This window comes from Amblyomma americanum, chromosome 3 (assembly GCF_052857255.1).
Source record: "Amblyomma americanum isolate KBUSLIRL-KWMA chromosome 3, ASM5285725v1, whole genome shotgun sequence".
NCBI lineage: Eukaryota > Metazoa > Arthropoda > Arachnida > Ixodida > Ixodidae > Amblyomma > Amblyomma americanum.
In genome coordinates, this window is record NC_135499.1 from 161,093,191 (window position 1) to 161,118,036 (window position 24,846).

The 24,846-nt window shown below is 49.5% G+C and overlaps 2 protein-coding genes across 2 annotated transcripts; both read left to right on the top strand.

Annotated features, from left to right (window-relative positions):
* The first annotated feature begins 2,381 nt into the window (after positions 1-2,381).
* LOC144124217 (uncharacterized) lies at positions 2,382-11,099 on the top strand. Its single transcript, XM_077656864.1, has 4 exons — positions 2,382-2,520; positions 2,913-3,193; positions 10,951-10,988; positions 11,069-11,099. Exons 1-4 carry the CDS (start codon positions 2,382-2,384, stop codon positions 11,097-11,099), a joined length of 489 nt encoding a protein of 162 aa, XP_077512990.1.
* Positions 11,084-15,406, top strand: LOC144123431 (uncharacterized). The gene is made up of 3 exons (XM_077656255.1): positions 11,084-11,143; positions 12,024-12,242; positions 15,162-15,406. The coding sequence occupies exons 1-3, from the start codon at positions 11,116-11,118 to the stop codon at positions 15,215-15,217; spliced, it is 303 nt and encodes a 100-aa protein (XP_077512381.1). The 5' UTR covers positions 11,084-11,115; the 3' UTR covers positions 15,218-15,406.
* The last annotated feature ends 9,440 nt before the right edge of the window (positions 15,407-24,846 follow it).

Consider the following 24,846-nt stretch of genomic DNA (forward strand, 5'->3'; position numbering starts at 1 on the left):
TCCTTTCCTAAAAAAACAATTTTTCAAATTTCAAATCTTCTATCCCTCTGAAATAATCCTTAACTTCGGTTGTACAGTGCAGTTTCAATGTCTGATTGATGCAAGCTGTACAGTTTGACAATTCACCTTGCCTCTAGTACAGTGCCTTCCTAAACACTTCTTCGACGCGCCTCGACACAAAATTAGATTTGCACAACCAGGCCCTGGACAAAGCGCCCGCGTGCAGTCGGATACCAGGGCATGTTAAAGATCTCCAGGTTGTCGAAATTATTCCCGAAACCTCCACTATGCCACTTCATTCTTCCTTTCTTCTTTCACTCCCTCCTTCCTCCTGACCCAGGGGTTACGACCAATGCTTAGCGAGAGGGAATAGGACAAAGTCCTGCGACCCTCCGATCGATTTACTGTGTAATAAAGATTTCCATTCATCCACCCCTTACGGCGCGATTCGGGTGTCCACCGAGATATGTAAGACAGTAATAATAATAATAATTAGTTTGGGAGGAAAGAAAATGACGCAGTATCTGTCTCATATATCGTTGGACCCCTGAACCGCGCCGTAAGAGAAGGGATAAAGGAGGGAGTGAAAGAAGAAAGAAAGATGTGCCGTAGTGGGCGGCTCCGGAATAATTTCGACCACCTGGGGATCTTCAACGAGTACTGACATCGCGCAGCACATGGGCGCCTTAGCGTTTTGCCTATGTCAAAAACCAATTTTCAAGCTGTACTCCTTCACAGTGCCGCGTTCGCCGATGCTCGTCGCGATATGCTCGCAGCCTATAGGGCGCTAGGCATACTACCAGACTCCATAAAGACGCTATTGTGGCCGCAGGGCAGTGCACGCACACGTGAGCGAACTTTGCTGAGCCTCTGTGCATTCCTCGAACACACGGGCTTGACGTCCCGTCTGTTCTCCGTCAGGTAGTTACATGCAGTGACCGAACGCTCCACGAGTTCTACCTTGAACGATTAATAACTGGACGCCCCACTCCAGTTGTAACCATCACAATGCTGTGCGCGTGTGTGATTTAATTCCTTTAAAATGAACTAATCACGCGCGCAACCTAGACACATTTCTTATTGTGAAAATAGTTTCTACATATTACTTCTCCCCATATCCTCTCTTTCTGTCCCCTCACCTCTTTCATTTCATTTCTCCATTCTGCCTGCTATCCTTTATTTCCGCTGCCCCAGCTCAGGTGCTTCAGTATCGATGGCAGATGCCGGGGCTAGCAAAAATCTTTTCCTTCCTTTTTACTATTATTTTAATAAACAGCCACTACCCTGTCCCTGTGGCGTGGTCCCTGTGGTCCCTGTGGCGTGTCCACTTTCGTTTGTCCTCGTCTTTTTGAGCTGAAAAAGCGTGCATAGTCTTTTGATCCCTCTCTCGCTGTAGAGAAATCAAGTCATTTAAACGAACAACGCCGGTAATTCTGTGTAGAGACTAGGGGCAAACACCGTCCCATTACATTGTACATTTTACGAGGATTTCTCCGACGCTTTCTATTTGAGACGGTAGTCAGGGTGCCCTCAAGTCATTGACAAGTGCAGACAGTCTAATCCTGTATTACCTTTGACACCAATCTCTTCCTGCGAAGAGGAGGAGGAATAACATTATTAAACAGAAGGGCCGTCGTTTGGGCTTGTGGGTGAGGTCGTTATACAAGGGATCGATTGGCGTGAGCTTCCCTGCGGCAGTATAACGTTCATTCAAAACAAATAATCTTGATAACTTCAAGAAAACGTATCTGCCTCCACTCCCTTAATGCTTCAAACACCCTCCTGCCACGCAAGTTGGTTGCCTAAAAAAACAAATAATCTTGATAACTTCAAGAAAACGTATCTGCCTCCACTCCCTTAATACTGCAAACACCCTCCTGCCACGCAAGATGGTTGCCTAAAAAAAACGAATTAAACTCGTAGTAGTTTAGTGCCCGCACTACCATGGATAGCATCGAGATAACGTCTACCCGCCACACCACCCATCCCTCACTACCAGAGAACGGTTAATCTGGCGTCCCCTGCAGACGCGAACGCTGCCCGCACCAGCCAATCTTTCTAAATTTATGCCGGTAGTAGTAGTAGTTTTTATGGAGGAAAAACGCTAAGGCGCCCGTGTGCTGTGCGATGTCAGTGCACGTTAAAGATCCCCAGGTGGTCGAAATTATTCCGGAGCCATCCACTACGGCACCTCCTTTTTTCTTCTTTCACTCCCTCCTTTATCCCTTCCCTTACGGTGCGGTTCAGGTGTCCAAAGATATATGAGACAGATACTGCGCCATTTCCTTTCCCCCAAAACCAATTATTATTATTATTATTATTATTATTATTATTATTATTATTATTATTATTTCCAGGGAAACGCTTTCATAATCATCATCATGACCAGCACATCCTTCCACTGGCTGCTCGAGCAGCTCGTTCTTCAGCACGCGCGGCCGTATGCGTCTCGAGTGTTCTATTCAGGAACGGCAGAATCCTTCTGGGTGCTTCCGGAAGAAATAAGACTACCTCTGCCAGGTGAGAAAATCTTCTCGTTCATAGCTGTAGTTCCTTCCTTCCTCACATATGTTACCGGTGCGGAACTGGTTTTGAGCAGCCTACCTTTATTGCATTGTGCAGCCTTAAGTTATACTAAGGCATTCGAGCCCACGTCTCTGAATCCAGACCTCCCGGTTGCGACGGTGGCTTTATTTCCGCAAGAAGAAAGGTGAACTATAAGGGTAAGATTTTCACAAGCCATTATGGTCTGTTTTAGAGCTTAGGTTGTAACGCAACACCCACCGAGGAAATGCTTTAAGCAATCCTCTTCGAGACGCTTTAGACTGCGCTGCTCGTCAGATGGATACGGCATCCGTTCGCTTAGAACGCATTTCGTCGCCACGATTTCTTCTTTTGCCACACTTCACCAGGCATGAGCATGCACCGGGACGAAGCTGGTCGCAGCCAGCGTATCCTGAGAAAGCAGGTGCTCCGTCCGCTCTCCTCCGCCGATGCCAGCAACGGCGATGGAGATGGCATTAACGCTGTCTTGCACCACGGCATCTTCGGATTGAACGAAAGTCCCAGAGACGCGCTGCCCACGTCACTCGCCACAGTGGATCCTCCTTGCAGCCACGGCCAGCACGAAGGCATGAACGCCAAGCTGCTTTCTCCAAGTTTGCAGTTAAGCGCTGCTGACACCACGGCGCAGGTATGTGATGAAGACCTTTGAAGCCTGCTGCTTGCATGATTTGATTGCAGAAGCTCATAATATTTACTCCTGACTGCGCAGTTGTTTTTTTTCCTATGGACTTAGCCTGAAATAGGGGTGTCAATAGAGCTATGTTATTTGAAATGAGACTCTCTGCAATGCACTGATATGGAAGGTTTTAGCAACGCCAAAAGCGACGAGCGATACAAAGCAAACATATTCAACGCATATTTAGTAACAACCGCTTTAGCTTATGCTGCTACATACACACTTCTCCAGGACGCGCGTGTCGCATCACAAATCTATATTTGTTTTCTTAGTGTATACCATGATTTCAGGTATTTTAAAACGAAAGCATTAAATGGCCATGTTGACGCCGGATATGTCCGCAGAATGTGTCACCGGAAGTTGGTCCCTTGTGACGTCAAAAGGTATATGACGTTATGATACATTAGAATAATAAATTAGCTGTGGTTTAAATACTGCTGAACCTGATTCGAGAGAGAAAGCTGTGTTGCATCGGGCAACTAGACGCGGCTTGGCGTCTGTTACGTTGAGTGCGTTCCGCACACTAGTTAGGCCGCGCATTCATCCTACAACCGTGGCAGTTAAATTAATGGTTGATCGCGAGAGGATGGTCCTCCAATAAACGCTGCGTCCTACTGCTGCATTGCCGCGTCTCTGCCACAACGTTGTCAGCGCTAATGCATGCCGCCCACATATCAATCTCTCTGCACTGCACCAAGGTCATAGCTTGATTGAGGCGTCCACTGACCCAGAGAGCCGGTTTTGCCCTATTCATTTCTTCAGAATCACGATAGAATGTCGTACCCGTCGAGGTGGCTCATTGGTTAGGGCGCTCGGCTATTGATCCGGAGTTCCCGGATTCGAACTCGACCGCGGCGGCAGCGTTTCGGTGGAGGAGAAACGCTAAGGCGCCCATGTGCTGTGCGATGTCAGTGCACGTAAATGATTCCCTGGTGGTCGAAATTGCTCCGGATCCTTCCACTACCGTACATATTTCTTCCTTTCTTCTTTCACTCTCTCCTTTATCCCTTCCCTTGCAGCGCGGTTCAGGTGTCCAACGATATATGAGACAGATACTGCGCCATTTCCTTTCCCCCAAAACCAATTTTTAATGTTGTCAAAGCCAATGAACAAAATGAACCCCGACGGCACCCGCCACCGTGGCTCAGTGGCAAGAGCGCTCGGCTACTGATCCGGAGTACCCGGGTTCGAGCCCGACCACGGCGCTCGCGTTACGATGGAGGCCAAACGCAAAGGCGCCCGTGTACAGTGCGATGTCAGTGCACGTTAAAGATCCTCAGGTGGTCGAAGTTATTCCGGAGCCTTCCACGACCTTTTTTTTTCCTTTTTTCTCTGAGTCCCTCCGTTACCACTTCCCTTACGACGCGGTTCTGGTATCCACCGAGATGTGAGATACTGCGCCATTTGGTTCCAAAAAAAAGCAATTTTGCAACCCCGATGGCCTATAGCTTGTGGCGCGTTTCTGCGGCAACGCGGAGGTCACTGAGCAAAAATTCTTGGGTGTATGGTTCAGCAGTGATCTGTCCTGGAACGCCCATGTTAGTTGCCTTAAGTCTGATTTATCACGGATCATTGGTTGTCTTTACAGAATCCAGCACTTGATTCCATCTTGGATGAAGCAGACATTATATTATTCTCTATTCTATTCTAGAATTAGTTATGGTATTTTAGTCTGGGGTACGACAACTGAAACTAATTACAAAAAATTAATTACTTTACAGAAGAAAGTGTTACGCATATGCGAAAATTATCATGGCGAAAATAGGGAACTAAGAACGCATCCACTTTTTTTAAAGTACAATATGCTGAGGGCAGACAAGGTATACTACTTTAAGTTGCTACAATGGATACATAAAAATCGCTTGTATGTCACATCCACAGACAGAATAAACTTGTACGCTATCAGAGACCCGAAAATAGAGATGCCGAGGATAAGGACAAATTATGGTCGTCAAGCACTTTCTTTTCAAGTTATCAGAATTCTCAATAGAAGAGATATAAGTATTAATTACAGTAAACCCTTCTCCACTTTCAAAAACGTATGTAAGGGAGCTCTTCTCTGCAGCGATGTCACCTATAGCAATCGCTAAAATTTCTTATGCGAGCAAGTTGTGGTCTATTTTTTTCTTTTTTTTACTGATTCTGAGTTCGCCTCTCTGTACTCTTTTTTTGTGTTTATATGTACATAATGTCTTGTTTTTCAGTAGGCTAGAACAAGCCTTAAGTAGAACTTTGTTATTTGATGTAGTGTTTCATGTATGTCTTGATCCTTGTTTCTTATTTATATACACATCGTACATTTATTATGCAAATTTTTTGTCACGCGCTTCTGTCTTTTTTTTTTGCTGAGTGTGTATGTATTTTCCTCTGTATGTATTTTCTTCCGTATGTATTTTCCTCTGTATAACGCTTACATCTGGCCTACTTTTTTTTACCGGCCCGCCGGACTGTTATAATTTGTAATTTGTATGTTTGTCCTGTAGTAGGGGGCTGAGGCCCTGTCAGGCAACAATGTGCCTTTAGCCTCAGCCCCTTCTTAGGCAAACGTCTAAGCAACAAATAAAAAGAAAAAAGATGTCACTACCGCCACGTAGCTTAAAACGCAGCTGAGGTATCCGATTTCCAATGGAGCCATTTATACACCTTTTGTTTGCTTTCGTAGCTCCCGCTCTTATCGGTTTCGGCGCAACTTCACACGCCACACGCTGAAGGTCGCTAATGGTTAAATGTGCGTGGTCGGCGAAACTCGCGGAACGTGCTTTAGTAAAGCTTTCACTTTAAATTTAAAAAGAATTGGTTGCAGGTCGGAATCGAAACCTGGCCACTGGCGTGCGAGATGACGTGACAGGAGGACCGAAAATTTACAGTACGATGACGTCACACCCGAGCTGAGCCACAATCGCTGCCATGTGCTGGCAGGAGAGATTAGTAATGTTAGAAACAGACGCGCGGCGCAAAAACTGCGTCCACCGAAGAGACGACGCTAGTTTGAGCAACAGATATTGCATTTGCAGACGAGATTCTATACCCGCCGCGGTGGCTCAGTGATTAGGGCGCTCGACTACTGATCCGGAGAACCCGGGTTCAAACCCGACCGCGGCAGGTGCGTTTTTATGGAGGAAAAACGCTAAGGCGCCCGTGTGCTGTGCGATGTCAGTGAGCGTGAAAGATCCCCAGGTGGTCGAAATTATTCCGCAACCCTCCACTACGGCGCCTCTCTCTTCCTTTCTTCTTTCACTCCCTCCTTTATCCCTTTCCTTACGGCGCGGTTCAGGTGTCCAACGATATATGAGACAGATACTGCGCCATTTCCATTCCCCCAAAACCAATTATTATTATTAGACGAAATTCTAGTGATGCGATCACTGGTTGATAGAATTTTAGTGCCAGTATTCCCTAGTATGTTCAGCAAAATTCTGAGCCACTGTTCGTCATACAGCATTGCGGGTGGTGTCATAGCATTTACCTTTGTACATAGCTTACATTATTTACTCAAGTTAGAGGGCAGCTTGCGACAGGCGTTCGGACCAGTGACATACGCACCTTCAATTGCATGCTTTCTGAAACTACATTGCCCCTGAATGTGTGTTTGAGGTGTCCACCGAGATGTCGAGATGAGAAATTGGAGCCCAGCTTCTGACCCACCACTGTGGGTCAGTGGTTAAGGGGATCGTACACTGAGCCGGAGCACCCGGGTTCGAACCAAACCGCGACTGCCGTGTTTCGATGGAGGCGAACCGCAAAAGGCGCCCGTGTGCTGTGCGATGTCAGTACACGTTAAAGATCCCCAGGTGGCCGAAAAAAATTGCCGTTGGCATAGCTCTGTTAAGGATATACGGAGCGAAAGCGCGGCGACTTCTGAATCGGAACAGTTAATATATGAAACCCGGGCATTCATTAGATGCGCCTTTATTCATGATAAAACTCAGCCGTCATGGCGGAGTCCTAGCGTCTCCGCCTCAAACTCCAAAGGCCCTGGCTCGATTCCCAGCCTCGACTCAAGCTCTTTTTTATGCAGTGAGTGTGCGGAGGTTGCTGTGGCTCTCATAGATAGCACCACCAAATACGTCGGTTAGTGGTTAAGCGCGCAAGAGTGGGTAAGGGAAAAGACGGGTAAGGTCGGCTCCGCGGCGAAGCGCGCGGTGTGACGTCATGCCAGATGGCGCGGCGAGCGCGGAGCGTCCGCCAGCTGCAGCCGCTGCTAGTCAACGGCTCTGTGCCTCATCCTCAGGCCAATGTAGCTCTCAGTACAATATTCCGGAGACCTCCACTACAGCACGCCTTTCTATCTTTTTCTTTCACTCCTTTATTCTTCCCTTGCGGCGCGGTTCGAGTGTCGATCAATATAAGCGAGACAGTTACTGCATCATTTGCTTTCCTAAAAAATCCAATTTTTCCGGTTAGCTTGCGACTGAGATTCGCACCGACGAAATATGAAAAAACGAAAATAAAAGTTTTTAAGGAAAGGAAAGGACGCCTGTCTCACATATCTCGATGGACACCCAAACCAGGCCGTAAGGGAGAAAAATTGAAATGAAAATAAGTTTTAGGGAATGGAAATGATGCCTGTCTCGCAATTCTCGCTGGACACCTATACCGCGCCCGCCGTAAGAAAAGGAAAATCGCTTCCCTTACGGCACGGTTCAGGTGTCCACAAAGATGCGTCATTTTTCGCTCACGCCGGTGACAACGGCTTTTCTGCGACACGAGCTCCTTAACGCTGTCAAGTTAAAAAAACACCAGCTTTGTCTTTAAACATGGGACGCGACAGCGTGTTGCAGCGCGTTGCATAGATGTGTCGTAGTGGAGGATTGATAGTGGTAGTAGTGGTTTTATTAAAAACAATAGCCAAATGGAAGGAAAAGATTTTTGCTAGCCCCGGCAGCTGCCATCGATACTAAAGCACCTGAGCTGGGGCAGCAGAAATAAAGGATAGCTGGCAGAATGGAGAAATGAAATAAAAAAGGTGAGGGGACAGGAAGAGAGGATAGGGGGAGAAGTAATATGTACAAACTATTTACACAATAAGAAATGTGTCCAGGTTGTGCGCGTGATTAATTCATTTTAGAGGAATTAAATCACACTTGCGCACAGCACTGTGTTGGTTACAACTGGAGTGGGGCGTCCAGTTATTAATCGTTCAAGGTAGAATTCGCGGAGCGTTCGGTTACTGCGTGTTCACCTGACGGAGAACAGACGGGACGTCAAGCCCGTGTGTTCGAGGAATGCACAGAGGCACACCAAAGTTCGATCACGATTGCGCGCACTGCCCTGCGGCCACAATAGCGTCTTGATGAAGTCTGGTAGTATGCCCTGCGCCCTATAGGCCGCGAGCATATCGCGACGAGCATCGGCGAACGCGGCACAGTGAAGGAGCAGGTGTTCTAGTGTTTCCACTGCACCGCATCCGTCACACACATCACTCGTCGCGATTCCGTGACGCACCCGTCGTTCCCCGGGCCACACGCAGCCAATGCGCGCGCGGAGGATCATTGCACGTTGTGACCGTGTAAGTGCGCGACAGCCGGTGACACTGTCGATGCGCTCACCTCCCGCAATGCGTGGGTCGGGGAGCTGCTTTCAGAGATGGTCATGGATGGCCGCACGCACGTCCTCCAGCGCAAGGGGCAGATCGCTGGCAGGTAGTTGGTGTGCAGCGGTCGCGAGGTCGTCAGCTTCTTCGCTGCCTGCGATGCCACAGTGACCGGGCACCCACTGTGCACGCACGGCACAACCTCTCTGCGCGAGGCGCTCGATGCGCAAGCGAATTTCCCGCACTAGTGGGGTACCGCGGTCGTTAGATTGCAGGCGGCTGAGGGCGGCGCGGGAGTCGCACAGCAGAGCATTCCTGGGCGGCGGAGGGCTGAGGGTGAGCAGCAGGTCCAGCCCGAGCCGGATCCCCATCAACTCCGCCGTGGTGGAGGAGCCCAGGAATTCTGCGTGTTGCTGGTTGTGCAGTCGATTGAAAATTAGGTTTTAGGTATAGGATATGGCCCAGATCTCGGCAGACACCTGAACTGCGCCGTAAGGGAAAGGATAAAGGCGGAACTGAGAGAAGAAAGTGGTGCCGTTGTGGAGGGGTCAAGAATAATTTAAGCCACCTGGGGATCTTTAACGTGCACTGATATTGCACAGCACACGGGCGCCTTTGCGTTTCGCCGCGGTCGGATTCAAACCAGGGTACACCGGCTCAGTAACGAGCGCCCTAACCGCTGAGCCACCGCGGCGGGTAGGTGCGTGGCGGCATCTCACCTTTTCATGACGACGATACGTGTCTGCAGTGTGAATCTAGGTTATAAACTGTGGTACAGATTAGGCGGAAACGTTGTTGAGCAACAACTACCCGATTTTAATGTATGCAGGCGATATTGTACTGTTATCAGATAGCCAGGAAGATTTGCAAACTCTGCTTATTTGATGTGAAGACGAAGGAGACACTCTAGGCTTCAGTTTAAGCGCAACTAAGTGAGGTGTGATGATTGTCAACGATAGAACTGATTATGTGCTTACAATACAATGCCATGAAATACCCCGAGTTGCCGAATACAAATATTTCGATGAATGGGTACATGAAGGGCAGATGTACACGGAAAAGCACGAACAGACTTGTAGCAAAAGGGCGAAGATTTTCCGGGATAGTGAAACATAGGGCATTATGAGGGTAAAACACACATGAAGTACTGAGAGGCATTTGGAAAGGAATAATGGTGCATGGGCTTACTTTCGGGATTGCGGTTCTGTGCTTAAGGGCCGAAGTTCAGTCTTGATTAGAAGTAAATCAGAGAGCTGTTGGAACATTAGCACTAGGTGCTTACTGGAAAATTAGTGAGGCAGTACATGGGGTTTTGGGCTGGGCATCATTCGAAGCACGGGAAGCTCAGAGTAAAATACTATATCAAGAAGGCCTCAAGGAATTGGACGATATTAGGTGGGCAGCTCAGGTATTTAAATGCGTAAACAGAAAGAGCTTTGACTCACAATGGCGGAAAAGAACTAGGAAACTAACCAGTAAGTACGCCGGACACGAGGATGGAGAAAAAAAAGGCATTAAACGACAGGTTAAAAACGCGGAAGTGAAAAATTGGATGAATTCAATGAAACAGAAGCATAGTGTAGAGAAAAATCGATATTGGAAAAGGCAGATCAGGAAGAGTGGGGGTCTCCGGAATATTTCGACCACCTGGGGATCTTTAACATGTGTGTACATTTCTTGATGGACAGCCAAGGTGCGCTGTAAGGGAACGAAAGTTTCCGACGCGCGGTGCCTACAGTTACAACTACGTGTTCCGCTAAACAGGTTTGAAACTGCTTCGCAAGAGTTGGACGTCATTCGAAGCCCTGGTGTGAAGTGCAAACCGCATAATGTATGATAACAGCGCCTGCAAACAATGCGAAGCACGCTCCTTCTCCCCGCTTGTTTCTAGGTAAACATTAAGGTTGCGTTTTCGTGCCGTTCCCGTAAGCGAAAACCCCAGGTTAAAATTGAATGTAATCAGCTTAGCTTCGCTGTCCAACCGCCTTCACGGCTTGGATTGGAGCCACATTTTTTTTTTCAAACTTGTCAGCTGCGAGGTGTGCATGAGACATGAGGTGATCGTTGGCAGACATGACACCTATGCATCCTCGCCACTTTTCGCGCATCCTGTAGACTGTTCTCTCCTATAATGTAATGAATGCCACTTCCGGCATGTTTCGCTTAATTTCTTCAGAAGGAGCAAGAAGTCATCGGTAATGCACTGGACACAAGGCGAGGAGGTGGCGCGGCGCTGCAACTGGGAAGAAAATTAAGAACCGGATCCCAGGACAAGGTGACTTCCATCCAACTAGAAGCGGACGCTCTGAGCAAGGAATCCACTAACAGCTGCAAGGGCGCCATGGAGGGAAACAGCATTAAGCACATCGGTGAGCCGCAGATAGATCACCTCTTTGACAAACACAACGTGTATTTTGTTGTATGGCCGTAGGTATGGCCATAGGTGAAGCAAACATAAATATTGTACTTCAATAAAATAATACAAATAAAAATTTCCTTTTTTATGGGTACATACGGCGAGTGCATTAATACTGTACGTTTCTCGTAATAGTGTGCTCAGTGACACTGCTGGTTTCAGATAAAAAAAATGGCGGTGGTTTAGCTTTGGTTAAACCTGGAGTGACGCGATAGCTACAGCTGGCCGAACGGAACTTGGTCACGTGGCCAACCACGTGACGAACCACTTGATCAGCCACGGCGTCGCGCCGCCGGCAGCTGCTGCGCACCACTTGGCCAACCATGTGACAGCGTGGTGGCGCCGCCACAGGGCGGCAGCGCCGCCAGCGCCTCGGCGCCGCCACGCTGAAGGCTCGAAATGCTACCCTAATGTAAACATCGCAACAAAACAGTGCCTTTGTCGTGAAGCCATAGTTGCACTGTGAAAATTGAAAATAAAGGCTTAACACCAACCACTGAAGCAATGTTCTTCACGTTTCGGTCTCATCACGGGAACTTTCCTAGCAATCTCTTGAGACGGCGAAATTTCTGTCAAACCCTCGACTTCAACTACTGTCGAACTCCGCGCAGAGCACGAATCGTCCTCACTAATTGGACCTGTTTTATTACTTCAGCTTGCACTCATGTTGCGCATTAATTGAATTTATTGGCGGTCGTAAGCCGACAGGAAGGAGTAGAGGCGGTTCATTAAACCCTATGAGAGGCCTTTGTTTAACGAGCTAAACATTTTACTCCTACGGCTAGCCTCGCGCATACTTTAACTGATACAAACAATCGCACTGACTTTTGCAGCCACCCGCTCTCTCGAGTCGGCGAAGGTGATCATCCGTGGCCCTCGTTCGCTGCTCGTAGGCGCCGTGTCCAGCAGGCGAAGGCGGACGTGCTACGGGAGCCGCCGTGCGAAACTCTGCACGGCACAGCAGGCGCCCAGCAGCCTAGCCGGTCGCTCTGTGCCAATACGTGCAGGATTCGTTCTCCTCCGAGGATACCTCGTGGCGGGAACCGGTGCTGGTAAGAAAACGCGAGTCTGGCGAACTAGGCCAGATGTGTCGAATGGGCAAAAATACACGCAGCTAAGAGTCGTGAGATTCCAGAGCCATTTCTCGCAGCAGCTACGTCCAGTGGTGTAGCTGCACAAGAAATCCGGCCTTTGAATTGGCGTGTATAAGCAGGACAGCGCATTCATCATGGGTGGATTTCTGTAATTGAACTGAACCATTTCGTGCCGGGTTTCACTAAAAAATCAACGAGACCCCAACAGCTTATGTCAGACGCCGAGGCAGAACCATGGGCCATTTCTGGTTAAGATCCCAGATACATTATTTGCTTGCCGTTTTATGAAGTACGTCCCCAACAATGTTAGCTTGTTGATAAATCTGCCTTTCTTGAACAGTATAATAACACGTGCTCAGAATAGGGTATCACCGAGGCTCCCTCCCATATTGACCGCCGGTGAAGTGTTAAAAGCTGTCCATTGGTTGCGTTCCAGACAATTATTATTACTCCCGCCTCCCTCTGCCTCTGGCGTCCGGAGCTTGCCTGAGCCCGAAGCTGCAAGAATCCGGGTCCGTTGTGGGATGGGGGAGAGGGGAAGAGGCGTCAATATTCTCCTCGTGAAATTTCCTTCTTTTTACTGCAATTCTTTGAACTATAGCATCTAAGGGAAACTGCTCAGTTGTTCACGGTCACCAGCACATGCATGATCATAGCTTGCGAGACGGTGCAACTGAAACTATACGTTCGGAATGTGGACTCTCATCCACGCTGCTTATATAGTGGAATGAACCTTGTTCTGTACACATTCACATATCCAATACATGTGAAGTGAAACGCAAAGTAAAAGAGATAAAATAAGCTACTGATGCAATGGGTTCCACAGCTGATCCAATGGCTCTCCCCTGGCCTGATTTACCACGTATCTGAGATTAAATGCTTGGGAAATAGTTCTTTTGCCTGACTTTGAGTAAAACGGAACACCTTCTGCTAAAACGCTCTCTCATCAAAGCTGCCTTTCCGTCATAAACATTTATCATCATGATGAGGACTCCTGCCGAGAAAGTGTCAGTAGAATGCGTGGGTGACAAAAAGGAATGGTGGAGCATGACTATTATATATGTACGCCTTTTCACTGTGGTGGGAATGTTGTAAGACACTTGTAGGAATTCAGCCACTGCCAGAAAACATCAGATGTTGATAGAGGCTTGCTTTTAATGCTGCCATCTTTATAATACAGTGTGCATATTTCACACATCTGAATGTTACCCGGTTTCGAATATAGACAGGTTACACAGTTACAGGGTGAAGTGTTAACATGGAATTGGGCAAATAGTAATCGTACTAGTGAAACATGAGAGCACAGTCTACTGCGATTTAACTTCTAGAAGTAGCGCACACACACGAGGAGAGATAGCCATCCAAAATCATCCGTTGATGTGTTAGACATGATACCATTACCAGCCCAATTAGGCCCACTGCAGGACAAAAGCTTCGCCTATATCTTTCAATTAACCCATTCCTGTGCCAGCTGCAGCCACTCTGTCCCCGAAAACGTCTGTCTCATCCGCCCACCTTACTTCCTGCCACACCCTGCTACGATTGCTTTCCGTTGGAATCCACTCCGTTACCCTTAAGGACCATCAGTTACCCTGCCTTCGCATTACATGCCCTGCCCAAGCCCATTTCTTCCTCTTGGTTTCGACTAGGATGTAATTAAACCGCGTTTGCTCCCTCACCCACTCTGCCCTCTTCCTGTCTCTTAAAGTTACACCTATCCTTTTTCTTTCCATAGTTCGCTGCGTTGAACCTTTTTCGTTACTCTCGACATTTCTGACCCATTTGTGAGTACCGGTAAGATACAGCGTTATGGGCTATTGGTTAACAGCCATTCATGATCCGAGAGCTAGAACCTGCCAAATGCGTTTCATCCCATTCTTCTAGTTATTTTACTCTCATTATTAGGATCTGCAGTCACGACCTGCCTACGTAGATGCATTCCCTTACCGGGGGGGGGGGGGGGGGGGGGGCATTGAGGTTTGTTTAAGATCATTACCCATAAGACTTAGCTTTAGCTACTTATTACATATATTCAATGATGATGTTGCATTTCAGTGGAACAATGGAAGCTTTAGGAAAAAAGGGCAATGACACAAGGTATTTTTCCTTGCACGAGGTGGGGCAAAGACCTCTTTTTCAAGCAATTCGCAACAAAGGAGCTGAGCAGGAGGCCAAGGGAATGCTTCACCAATTATATCACCAGAAGCTACACGGTGGTATCGGGGCATCGAACCCTGCACCGCACGCATGTGAAGCGGATGCTCAAATCACGAGGCCATTGTTCTGCTTTTTAGCTTACAATTGGACACGTTTACAACCATGGGATCTGTGCACTGTCACTTGTGCAGCTTCGTGCCATTGTATGCAACTTGCATGGGCCAGTATCAAAACATCAGGACCAGAGAGATCATTCAAGTAGATTTGATTGCCAAAAGAACAGCTTAATTCTTTAGATTACCTTGAGTGTCACTGACACATAACTAATTTACATTTATTTGGGCGGACATCGTAGGTCGGAATTTTAATATATGACATAATGTAGAAATGTTTGTAATACATTGTGGACGGCACTTACATTGAACACTGGAGCGCCTCGTATAGCGACTAACCCTGCGCCAACTCGGGTGTGTCGCATAGACAGTGTGAGAGGGCCCAGACAACGTTGCCGTGCGACAGGTGCGTTGCTAAACCCACAGAACCAGGACTACAAATCTTCCCCGCGAGGTCTGCTCCACCCTGTACATCGCTCTGTGTCATTGACGGAATATAGAGAAGCCAGGGGTAGGGTCGGCTCTAGTTGCGTCTCGGTTTGGCGGCCCTTGTTCGTGGCCCAAATGGTGGCTTGAACAGCACTGACAGTTCGCCCATGCTACGCAGGTACCAGCACCTCCAGGCTGACTGCGCAAATGTCCACTCCGAGGCGCGACCGCTAAAGCAGCTGTGGTCAAGATAAAGGGTCGCCTGGAGGACCTTCAGAACCGGAGCTGCGGCTTTTCTGTCGCATTCTTGCTGTAGGCCGTCGGATAGCGGGACCTTCACCACCCAGCTTCCTCTCTACGAAACGATGCCGTTTTTTCGCCGACATGCTATTAACGGAGGGCTGTCGGAAAAGATCAGGCCTTGATAGCGGCCCACTGTTAATGCTTGTTGTCTTTCATAATAGTTTGTATGTTTGATGTCGATTATTACTGGAATAAATCACGTGCGGAAACGAAGAAACGATGTTGGGTGTGAAAAAGAAGACAAGCCGAAGAGGGGACTCGTACCGCCGAACTTTCATTTCCAAGCGCAGTAAGTATAAGCTTTGAGTGTTGCTTTCCTAATTTCCTTCTCTCTCGTTTATGGTGCATCTGCCATGTGTGCACTACTGCCTGAATCACAGGATAAAAATTAGTGGGCATCGCATGCACTGCGACGAAAACCATGGTGATGTGAGGAAGAGAAGTGAACCGCATGGAGGCGTTCCACTCTCGGATTCCTTAAGTAGTTACCACAAATGATCCGCCTCCGGCGGAGTTGATAAAGCGCCCTTCTCCGGACCTGTGGGAGGCCGTGCTATGCAGCTCGAACCCCAAGATTAAAGTACGGGCAATCGAGTGGGCCAATGAGGTCGCCGCCAGCCATGGGCTACAGGCCATCTAGTATGTGTGTCCGGCAGCCTGCTCTCGACGCAATAAATGTTTAACAATCCAATCCAATGCAGAATTTTCCTTTCATAGGGTAATTTAGGGCGTCCAAATTCTAGAAATATCGTCAAAATTGTTCTCAATATTTCAGTCTGATGCGCGGAGTACTATGAGCTCAACTCAGTATAAGCCATGTTGCTTGGGCGCAAGGCCCAAATCTTCACTCCTTGATTTTATTAGATCAGCCAACCTTTTTCATTTATTTAAGTATTCTCATCACCTCTCATTTCATATCCTTTTATGCCCTGAGACAATCAACATAGCTTTAAAAAAAGCTTTGTTGTTGTACTCGCGTGGAGGTTCTTGAATACACACAAGACGGCGTTAAACACGAAACTATATCCGAGCACCTACAAATACCCTGCCTGTTTAAAGAAGGCCCGCAGCACCAAAGTCATGGCCCTCCTAGACTACGGAACAGAAAACGACATCTATTCAGCAAAATTATTCGCCAAAACATCGTTTGGTTCTTTATGTAGTTTATGTAGCATGTGATTGACGAAATAGATTATTAGTTAATCTAAAAAAAGGTCGCCAGCGTCTGGAAGAAGTTGAAGTAACGAGTGTTAGCTTTGTTGGCCGTGCGTAAAACAAAAGTCTTTCCGCATCCAGCGGGGCCAGTGAAGAAAACCCTGAGCGGTTCGGAAAAGTAAACTTTTCCACCTAGCGGATGTATGTATGTATGCATGCATGCATGCATGCATGCATGCATGTATGCATGTATGCATGTACGCATGTATGCATGGGATTGCCTCGGCCACAATCTCCTTGGTTTTCGCAGGTAGAAGTCCGTGCTCCGGGGGCAGCTGTTGAAGACGGCGGCTTGCTCGATTGTCCGGGACTACGTTGGTATTCTCTTTGCGGTCCGGGCTTGGATCAAGGCTTGTCGGGGGCGTCCGGTACACGAACAAAAAAAATAAGCACCTTCACCAGATGTCACGTGGTGGTGACGTTCAAGAACACAGTAGCAATACTGTTAATGACAAAACTAACAGTTATTGGACGAACCTGTGCCCATAAAAAGAGGCCACACTTACAGCACAACGGTATAAAGAGGATTTTTTGGTACACCAGACCACATTTACATAAGAACACTGGCAGTCACGAACAGTACATAATGTAATTTCAAAAAGAAGCAAAATATGCGCAAACGAGTCACCAATATGCACAGATACAAACAGAAACGGAACAGGCCAACAATCTATATACAATGAATACCATGGCGCGGCATGTTTCCAAATTAAACATACATCTCAGTACGCGATGGTTTAAAAGAGGGGAAGATTGGGGGGGGGGGGGGGGGGGGGGGTAAAGGGAGGGGGAAAGTTACCATGCGCGTACAACACTTGTTCCCAGATGTGTACATAACTGGGTAAGGGGATGGATGATACCCGTTACCACAACCAACCCAGGGCAAACTTAGCGAGTATTGACTAGTATTGCATGATTGGGAGCATCACTTTGTTAGAATGTACAAGCGCCGCAAGAACAGCGCTTTGCCGCCCACTGTTAGTTCTTCCTCTAGAAATTGGTACAAAATGAGGCGCACCCTCCTCAAGAGCGGAAACATGGCGCGTTGCCGTCTTCTGCGCACTTCGGGCAAGCCTCGCTGCTTCCAAAGCGCGTAAAAAACCCCTGCTACCACAAGGTGCTCAAAGGATGAGCGCCTTCGCGAGTTGCGCTGACGCGGGCGCACCCTAAACATCCTGTAGATCAGGAGCCACAAAGTACGCGCTACGACGCAGTCTTCCAGGGTGTGCCGCTGTGTCTCAACAGCGCCGCAGTTGGTACAGCGCGCGTTTGGCACAATGCCCCATCTTTCGAGACGCTCTCTCGTCGGCAGTGCTTGCCAACGGCGACGCCATTCGAAGTCTTGCAATTCTTTTGGCAACAGGCTCGATGCAAAGGCTTGTCATTTTCTAGGAGAAGTTTTTTTCTGCCTGATCAATACTGAAATCCAAAACAGCAACCGCCGCACTAACGCGTGCCACTGGTGTTTTGCGTATATCCGTGTCCGGGAACTGGCTTAGCCAGAACCGGAAAAAGTCAGTTGCCACTTTTTTAAATGGGCCTAGGTTGCTCTGCTTGTGGCCCCGTGTGTCGCTGCGTTAGGAACAGTTGACTCCCAGTACCCAACCAATGCAGGACTAGTGATCGACCTCTGTACATTTGGGCCGCTAGTAGGTCGAGAACTGCTTTGGTGGCGAAAGCTCGCGCTGTTGCCTGCCAGGAGGGCAGGTTCAAACCTCTTCTATCGCGTTCCGCGGCCAACATTTGACGGGACACTGGGGCGGCTTTCCGTTCCACAGGACTTGTCCTGCGAGCGAGTTCAGCTTCCCTGCCACGCGACGTGGCAGTGGAGCAACACGCGCAACGAAGCAAGCGTACGCAGCTGCGCACGTACGGAAGAAAAGTGCCTTGGCGTTCAAAGTTAGTTCTAGGTGTGCAATCGAGTCTATGGCCCGTCGCGCTCGAGTGATAGCGTCGTCCCACGTTCTCGGTGACACACCTGCTGGCGTGAACACGATTCCTAAAACTCGCACACCATCGACGAACTGGATTCCACCGGGCAAGGGGTCCTGAAACGTGCCAAAGCCCAGGGCTTGGCTCTTTGTGGTGTTCAATTGCGCACCTGAGAGGGCTGCATGCTCGTTGAAAACTTGCCAGAAAGCAAGGAAACTGTCCGCATCTCGCAAGAAAAGCGAGATGTCGTCCGCATAAGCAGACACAGAAACTCTTTCCTGCCCCGGAAGGAGAAAACCTCGGATAGCGGGGTGGTCTTCAACTGCACGGAGCAGAGGGTGCAGCGAGAGCACGAAGAGAGCGGGAGAGAGGGGACAACCTTGTCGAACTCCACGCGTCACACAAATTTCCCCGCTCAACGCCCCATTTAAAACCAGCTGACTAGACAGCCCCGAATATAGAGCACCTACTAAGTTAGTAAATTTGTCCGGAAGGCCCAGACATGACAAGACCGTCAACAAGTAGTCATGCTCGACTCTATCGAAGGCTTTGCTTTGATCGAGGGAGATGAAACAACCGTTCAGTTTTTTTGCCTGAGCGTACGCAAAAAGGTCACGTGTGAGAGCCAGTCAAGTCAAGATTGATCTACCCAAGACTGGCGAGCTCTGGAGAGGGCTGACCACATCGCCTAAGCACGGCTTCAAGCGGTCTGTTAAAACCGTAGCGACAACTTTGTAGTCTGTGTTGATAAGTGTTATTGGTCTCCACGAACTTGGGTCTGAGAGGGGCTTATCTGGCTTGGGGATGAGAACCACGTGCCCCAATGAAAAGGACGACGGCTTCACACCCTCCAGAAGCACTGAATTCACTATGGCTGTCAAGTGCTCGCCGAGAATCTCGAAGAATGTCGAGTAGAACCCGGCAAGAATTCCGTCTGGGTCGGGAGCTGCGGACGCCCTCATACGAGCTAGCGCCGCTCGCACTTCTTCCATACTGGCTGGGTCGCAGAGCGCTGCTCCATTTATTTCCGGGCACGTGTATCGCCCACACAAGTCCCGAGCCCTGCTCCTTAAATCCGCATTTCTGCTGGCGTGCTCAGAGGAGAACAACGAGGCGTAGTGGGCCGTGAACACTTGATCAATGTCTGAATGGGCACTGGAGTGCCGGCCGTCTGGCAAGATCACGCCTTCAATTCGTGAAAGTCCTTTGTTGTCGTGTTCCCCCTCTCGGGCGCGACGGAGTTCTTCTGCCGCTACTCGAGGGGACGTTGTTGGGTCGGGCGAATTACTCCAGCTCCGAGCTAGGAGCCTTAATATCGCACGCACTGCGATTAAAGGTACTCGCTCATGAAGAGCGTCAGAGTGCCTCCGGCCTCAACGATGCGAATGCGCCGCAGCAAGTCGTTAAGTTCGACAGTTATTCTAACGCGCCTGGCTTTGCCTTCCCTTACTAGAATCTCACGCCAACTGGTTTTTAGTTCGTCCCACTCGTCCGGAGTCAGGTCTTCGACCTTTGGGAGAGTCTCTGCTAGCGCTTGGCGAAGGGAGGCCAAACTAACTTCATCATGCAGAAGCGCGGGGTCCATTCTCCACCTACTCTGGTCGGCCGACCTTCCGGGCGATGCGTTCACGCATACTGACACAAATGCGTGGTCGCTGATGCGTGGTCGCGGGCTTACAGTCTCGCATGCGCGGAGAAGTGGTACGAGGGCAGGAGGGAGATAAACTCGATCAAGACGGCTAGCAGAGCGGCCTCGCTTCCACGCGGCCACAAAGTCATCGTCATTAAGGGCAACCCACGCATCTGTTAGCTTAAAGCGTCTCACTAAACCCTCGAGTTCCCTGGCATTGTAGTTTGAGGAACCTTGGCCTGGGCCGCGTAGATCTCGCCAAGAATCTAGTACACAAAGTCGCCGATGAGCACACACTGCACGTTCTGGTCGATATATGTATTAATTGTTTTAAAAAAATCGTTCGTCAGACTGCGTCTGGCCGGCGCGTATACGTTAATGAAACGAGTTTTCTGGTTGTCCATGAATATATCAGTAAATATGGCGCGACCATCAAGACCGAAAGTGCAATGTGCGCTCGTCCTGTAGGTGTTTGTAATAAAAACCACACCAACCCCACATGGTTGATAGGTGGTCAACGAAAAAAAAGCGTCGACATGGAATCGCCTACGAAATGCTGACACATCTGCTGGGGTACGAAAATTGCATTCTTGCAAGAAAAGTAAATCTGCGCCTACTGAGCGAGCGAGGTGCATAACTTCTAGCTGCTTGGCTAGAGCTCGAAAACCTCTGACATTGAAGGTAATAAAATGAATCTCAGCCATATTTTGCCCGAGGAACAAAATCATTAACACTTGGGAAATAGTACAACCAACAAAAGAACAACGTTGACCGACTCACAATTCGTGTGATGCGGCGGTGGTCGCAGAACGGGCGATGGACCTGGAAGCCACGAGGATGCTGCCATAGTAGGTAAGTCCCTGTAGACGCTATAGCACAGGCTACGTGGTTGTGGTCCGAGAAGAGTCTTTCCCTGACTGCCGAAAAAGGCGTCCGTGGCACGCATGGTTCGTGTGGAGCGCAGGGCGCTCTGGTTCATGGTGAACACACAACACATACCACTCACACCTGGGCTTGCCGCCACCAACAGTGCTTGCACCAACCGATGAACTTGTGGCGAAAACACATGCAGCAGGGACACATCGACACAGTCGTCTATGGCCCGCCGCGTGACACAGCACCGGCACCTTATCACGTCCATCGTCGTAGGCGCGTGGAATTTCTGCTGGTGTCGACGGGAGCAGGGCGCTTCGGCGCTGGCCGGGTGCGCGGCGCTAATTCGGCCGCCGCGATAAGGGCGGGGCCGAGGAAGGTAGGGCGGCCAAGGCGGCCGGGGAAATTCTTCGGTGAAGCCATGGCCGCTGATCGTCGAAATCGGAGAAATCCATCTCCGCTCCATCCTCTGTCGTCTTTCTTACTTTTTTCTTTGGGGCAGCGGTAACTGTCGCAGAGGGACCGCTGTCCGACGAGGAGCCCTGACGCTTCGGTTCATCGGGCTCTTGCCCCTTATGAGACAGGCAGGCGCTAGTCTTTCGGGGGCTCGGGCGTTGCGTCTTTGGAACACTGGTGCTTACCTGAGCCAGGGCTTCGGGGCTAGCGCTCTGGGGCTCATTGGTTACCCTCGGTATGTCCGCTACCTCAGGAGCCTCCAACTCGGACTCCGTAGCGCTCTGCTGTTCCTCAGATGGAGTTGGCTGCGCGTGCAACAAGGCAGCTTCCAGTTTTTCCAGGCCAGACAGGCCATCTGACGACGTAGAGTCCTTCGAACCCTCTTCGGTAGAAGTTTGGTCTGTCTCGTCAGTCAATGGAGTGCCAGGTGACCTGGGCTCTCCCGAGTCCTCAGCGAAGGTGGTTGTGGACCTGGTGTCGTCCACTTCGTCCCGGCGAGGAGCCGGGGTTGCCCCCAGCGGGACTTGCGGCGTACTCCTCGGAGCTGCGAGGGCGGCCTCGTAGGAACGCGGCGCGATGCAGTCTGACGTGACGTGATTCCCGCCACACCGCTTGCAGGCTGCTTGGCACGAGTCCGCCTAGTGACCGTACGCAGCACAGCGGCCGCAGCGCGGGGCGGTGCAGGCGGCACCGAGGTGACCTTCCACGCCGCAACGGGCGCACACCTTCCTCATTCCACGGTATTCCAACATAGCACGGTGACCCGCGACGGTGATGAAATTCGGTGGCGCCCGCTGCATGCCGAGCTTCACCAGACGAGCGCCGCTGCGAACTTGGCTCCTTGACTTGAAAACGGGTTCCGTGACTGCCCTGACCTTGCCAAAGAAGCTCAGGGCGGCTGCGAGCGCGTCGTCGCTCACGCTTGGTGGAAGTCGCCGGACCGTTACGAACACCACTGGCGCAGCAAGCTGAACCAGCGGCACTTGATGACCGGCCACGAGCAGAGAGCCCGCGGCCAACATTTTCGGGACTTGCGCCATCGAACTGAGAGCTGCCAGGACCTTAGTTCCGCCGAGGTGCTGCAAAAACTGCAGCCCCCCGACACCGACGACCTCCTCGATGGCATCGGTCAGGTCGTCCGCCGGCACGGGTACCGGTACGTTAAAGTTGAAGCATTGCGCCTTTGTGGGGAGCGTCGCAGGCGGCGGAAGGTCCATCTTCACCAAGCCGTGGACACCGCGGCAGCGGCCGGGCGCCGGGGCATGGGCAGCAGGGCCTCAGAAGGCGATGGGCAGCGTAACGGCGAAAATCTGATCCGCGGGTCAAGCGCGTCGGCTGTTATATAGCAGTCGTCGAATGTTCCAGACTAATCATTGGGACGCGCGCGCCTTCCACAAAGTTCTACACCATTCGCGTCAGGCGATGAAATCAGATAACATGAGGTTCGTCTACAACAGACAGCGAATAGAAGCATCGATGACTTGCCAGAAACTTCGGATAGATACAGGCGCGTCCCGCGCCGTGCGATAACACTTGTTAGGCGGCGAAACGTGGTCGCCCACGAAATCTCGAAAAGTGATGAGCAGTTGCTGCCACAGATGGCGTTGTGATGTCACGGTGGTCGCAGACCCCACGAAATATCCAAACGTGATGAGGAAGAGCTCACGCTCTTAAAGCTTTCTATTGTGTTATCTATTATCACTTGTTTTCTTCCCTCTGTGACACATGCCCTCACTGCACATGCAGTCAGCTAAGTTTGACAATTCATCTCGTCACTATAGTAACCATGCCTTCTGTAACCTTTCGTCCGGGAAAAACATTCATAACAATCAACATGACCAACACATCGTTGCACTGGCAGCTCGAGCAGCTAGCTCCTTCGTAACGAGAGGTGGCCATATACGTCTCCTGCGTTCGATACAAGAACAGGCAGAATCCGTGTGGGGGCTTCCGGCAGCTATAGACTATCGCTGCCAGGTGGCAATATCTTCTCCTTCATAGCCGTGGTTCCTGTACCGCATAGGTTCCCGGTGCCGAACTATTGAGTTGTGCAGCCTGAAGCGATACGAAGGCATTCGGAAGCACGCCTCTGAAACCAGACTTCCCTGCTGCGACGGTGGCTTTATTTCCGCAAGCGGAAAGGCGCACCACAAGGATTTTTTCACCATCCATTCTGGTCAATCTTACACCTTCGCTTATAACATCTTAGTATACGCTTTAAGGAATCCACTTCGAGTAGCTTTGCACTAAGCTGCTCGTGAGACAGATACGGCATCCGTTTCCTTCATAGCGAGAAATATCGGCGTCATCGCAACTTGAATGGACCCAGTTTATTTTAAATAAGCCTCCCAGCAATGCACTGACGAGCGGTACAAAGCAAGCATATTCCACTCATATTCATTAACTGCCGTTTTAGTGCAGTGGCGGTGTACAAACTTCTCCAGGAAGCGCGAGCTACATCAGAAATCGATATTTGTTTTCGCAGTGCATATCCTGATTTTCAGTATTGTTTTGAAACTTGCGTACTGCGGGGTGTGCAAGTGAAATAAGGCGATCGTCGGCACACATGAACCAATACATCTTCGCCTCTTTTCGCGTTCCTTGGAGACCGTTCTCTTCTATAATAAGATGAAATCCACTTCCAGCATGTTTCGCTTGATTTCTTCAGGAGAAGCAGGAATCTCTTAGCAACGCACTGGACACATGGCGAGAAGGTGGCGCAGTGCTGCAGCTGGGAAGAAAAATAAGGAACGAAACTCAGTACGCGGCGGCTTTCATCCAGCTGGCAGCGAACGTTGTGAGCAAGGAATCCACTAACACTTGCAAGGGCGCCATGGATGGAAACGGCACTAAGCACATCGGTGAGCCACCAGATGGATCATATCACTACTAAACGCAACGTGCAATTCGTTCTACAGACTGTACGTAGAGGTCTACTGTGCAAGCATCAGGACGTAGGTGAAATAACGATAAATATTATGCTATAATAAAATAATACAATAAAGGATGCCCTCGGATATGGGTACGTACAGTCAGTGCATTGATACTGTACGTTTCTCGTAACAGTGTGCTCACACCTGCAGTAAGTCTCAAATACAAACGGTATCTTTTGCTTGAAGCGAGAATTGCACTGTGAAAATTGAAGATCAAAGGCGAAACTCCGACCACTGAAGATATGTTGTTCCTGTTTGGGCTTCATCACGGGAGCTTTGCTGGTAATCTCAATCGAACGGTTAAATTTCTGTCGCACATTCGACATCAACCATTGTCAAGCTGCGCACAGAGCAGCAATCATCCTCACTAAGTTGACCTGTTTTATTTTTTGACCTTCGGCTCATGTGGCGTAGTAATTGAATTCTTTAGTGGTCACAATCCGGCAGGAAAGAGTTTAAATTCTTCATTAAACACTATGAGAAGCCTTTCTTTAATGAAGTAAACGTTTTACTGCCCCGGC

Excerpts from the sequence above, each read along its gene's own strand:
- LOC144124217 (XM_077656864.1), top strand. The coding sequence starts at position 2,382 with ATGACCAGCACATCCTTCCACTGGCTGCTCGAGCAGCTCGTTCTTCAG. Across the intron at positions 3,194-10,950 it reads CTGCTGACACCACGGCGCAG|AAGGAGCAAGAAGTCATCGG; the intron begins GTATGTGATGAA and ends TAATTTCTTCAG. Across the intron at positions 10,989-11,068 it reads GGTAATGCACTGGACACAAG|AAGCGGACGCTCTGAGCAAG; the intron begins GCGAGGAGGTGG and ends CCATCCAACTAG.
- LOC144123431 (XM_077656255.1), top strand. The coding sequence starts at position 11,116 with ATGGAGGGAAACAGCATTAAGCACATCG. Across the intron at positions 11,144-12,023 it reads AAACAGCATTAAGCACATCG|CCACCCGCTCTCTCGAGTCG; the intron begins GTGAGCCGCAGA and ends TGACTTTTGCAG. Across the intron at positions 12,243-15,161 it reads CGTGGCGGGAACCGGTGCTG|GTACCAGCACCTCCAGGCTG; the intron begins GTAAGAAAACGC and ends CATGCTACGCAG.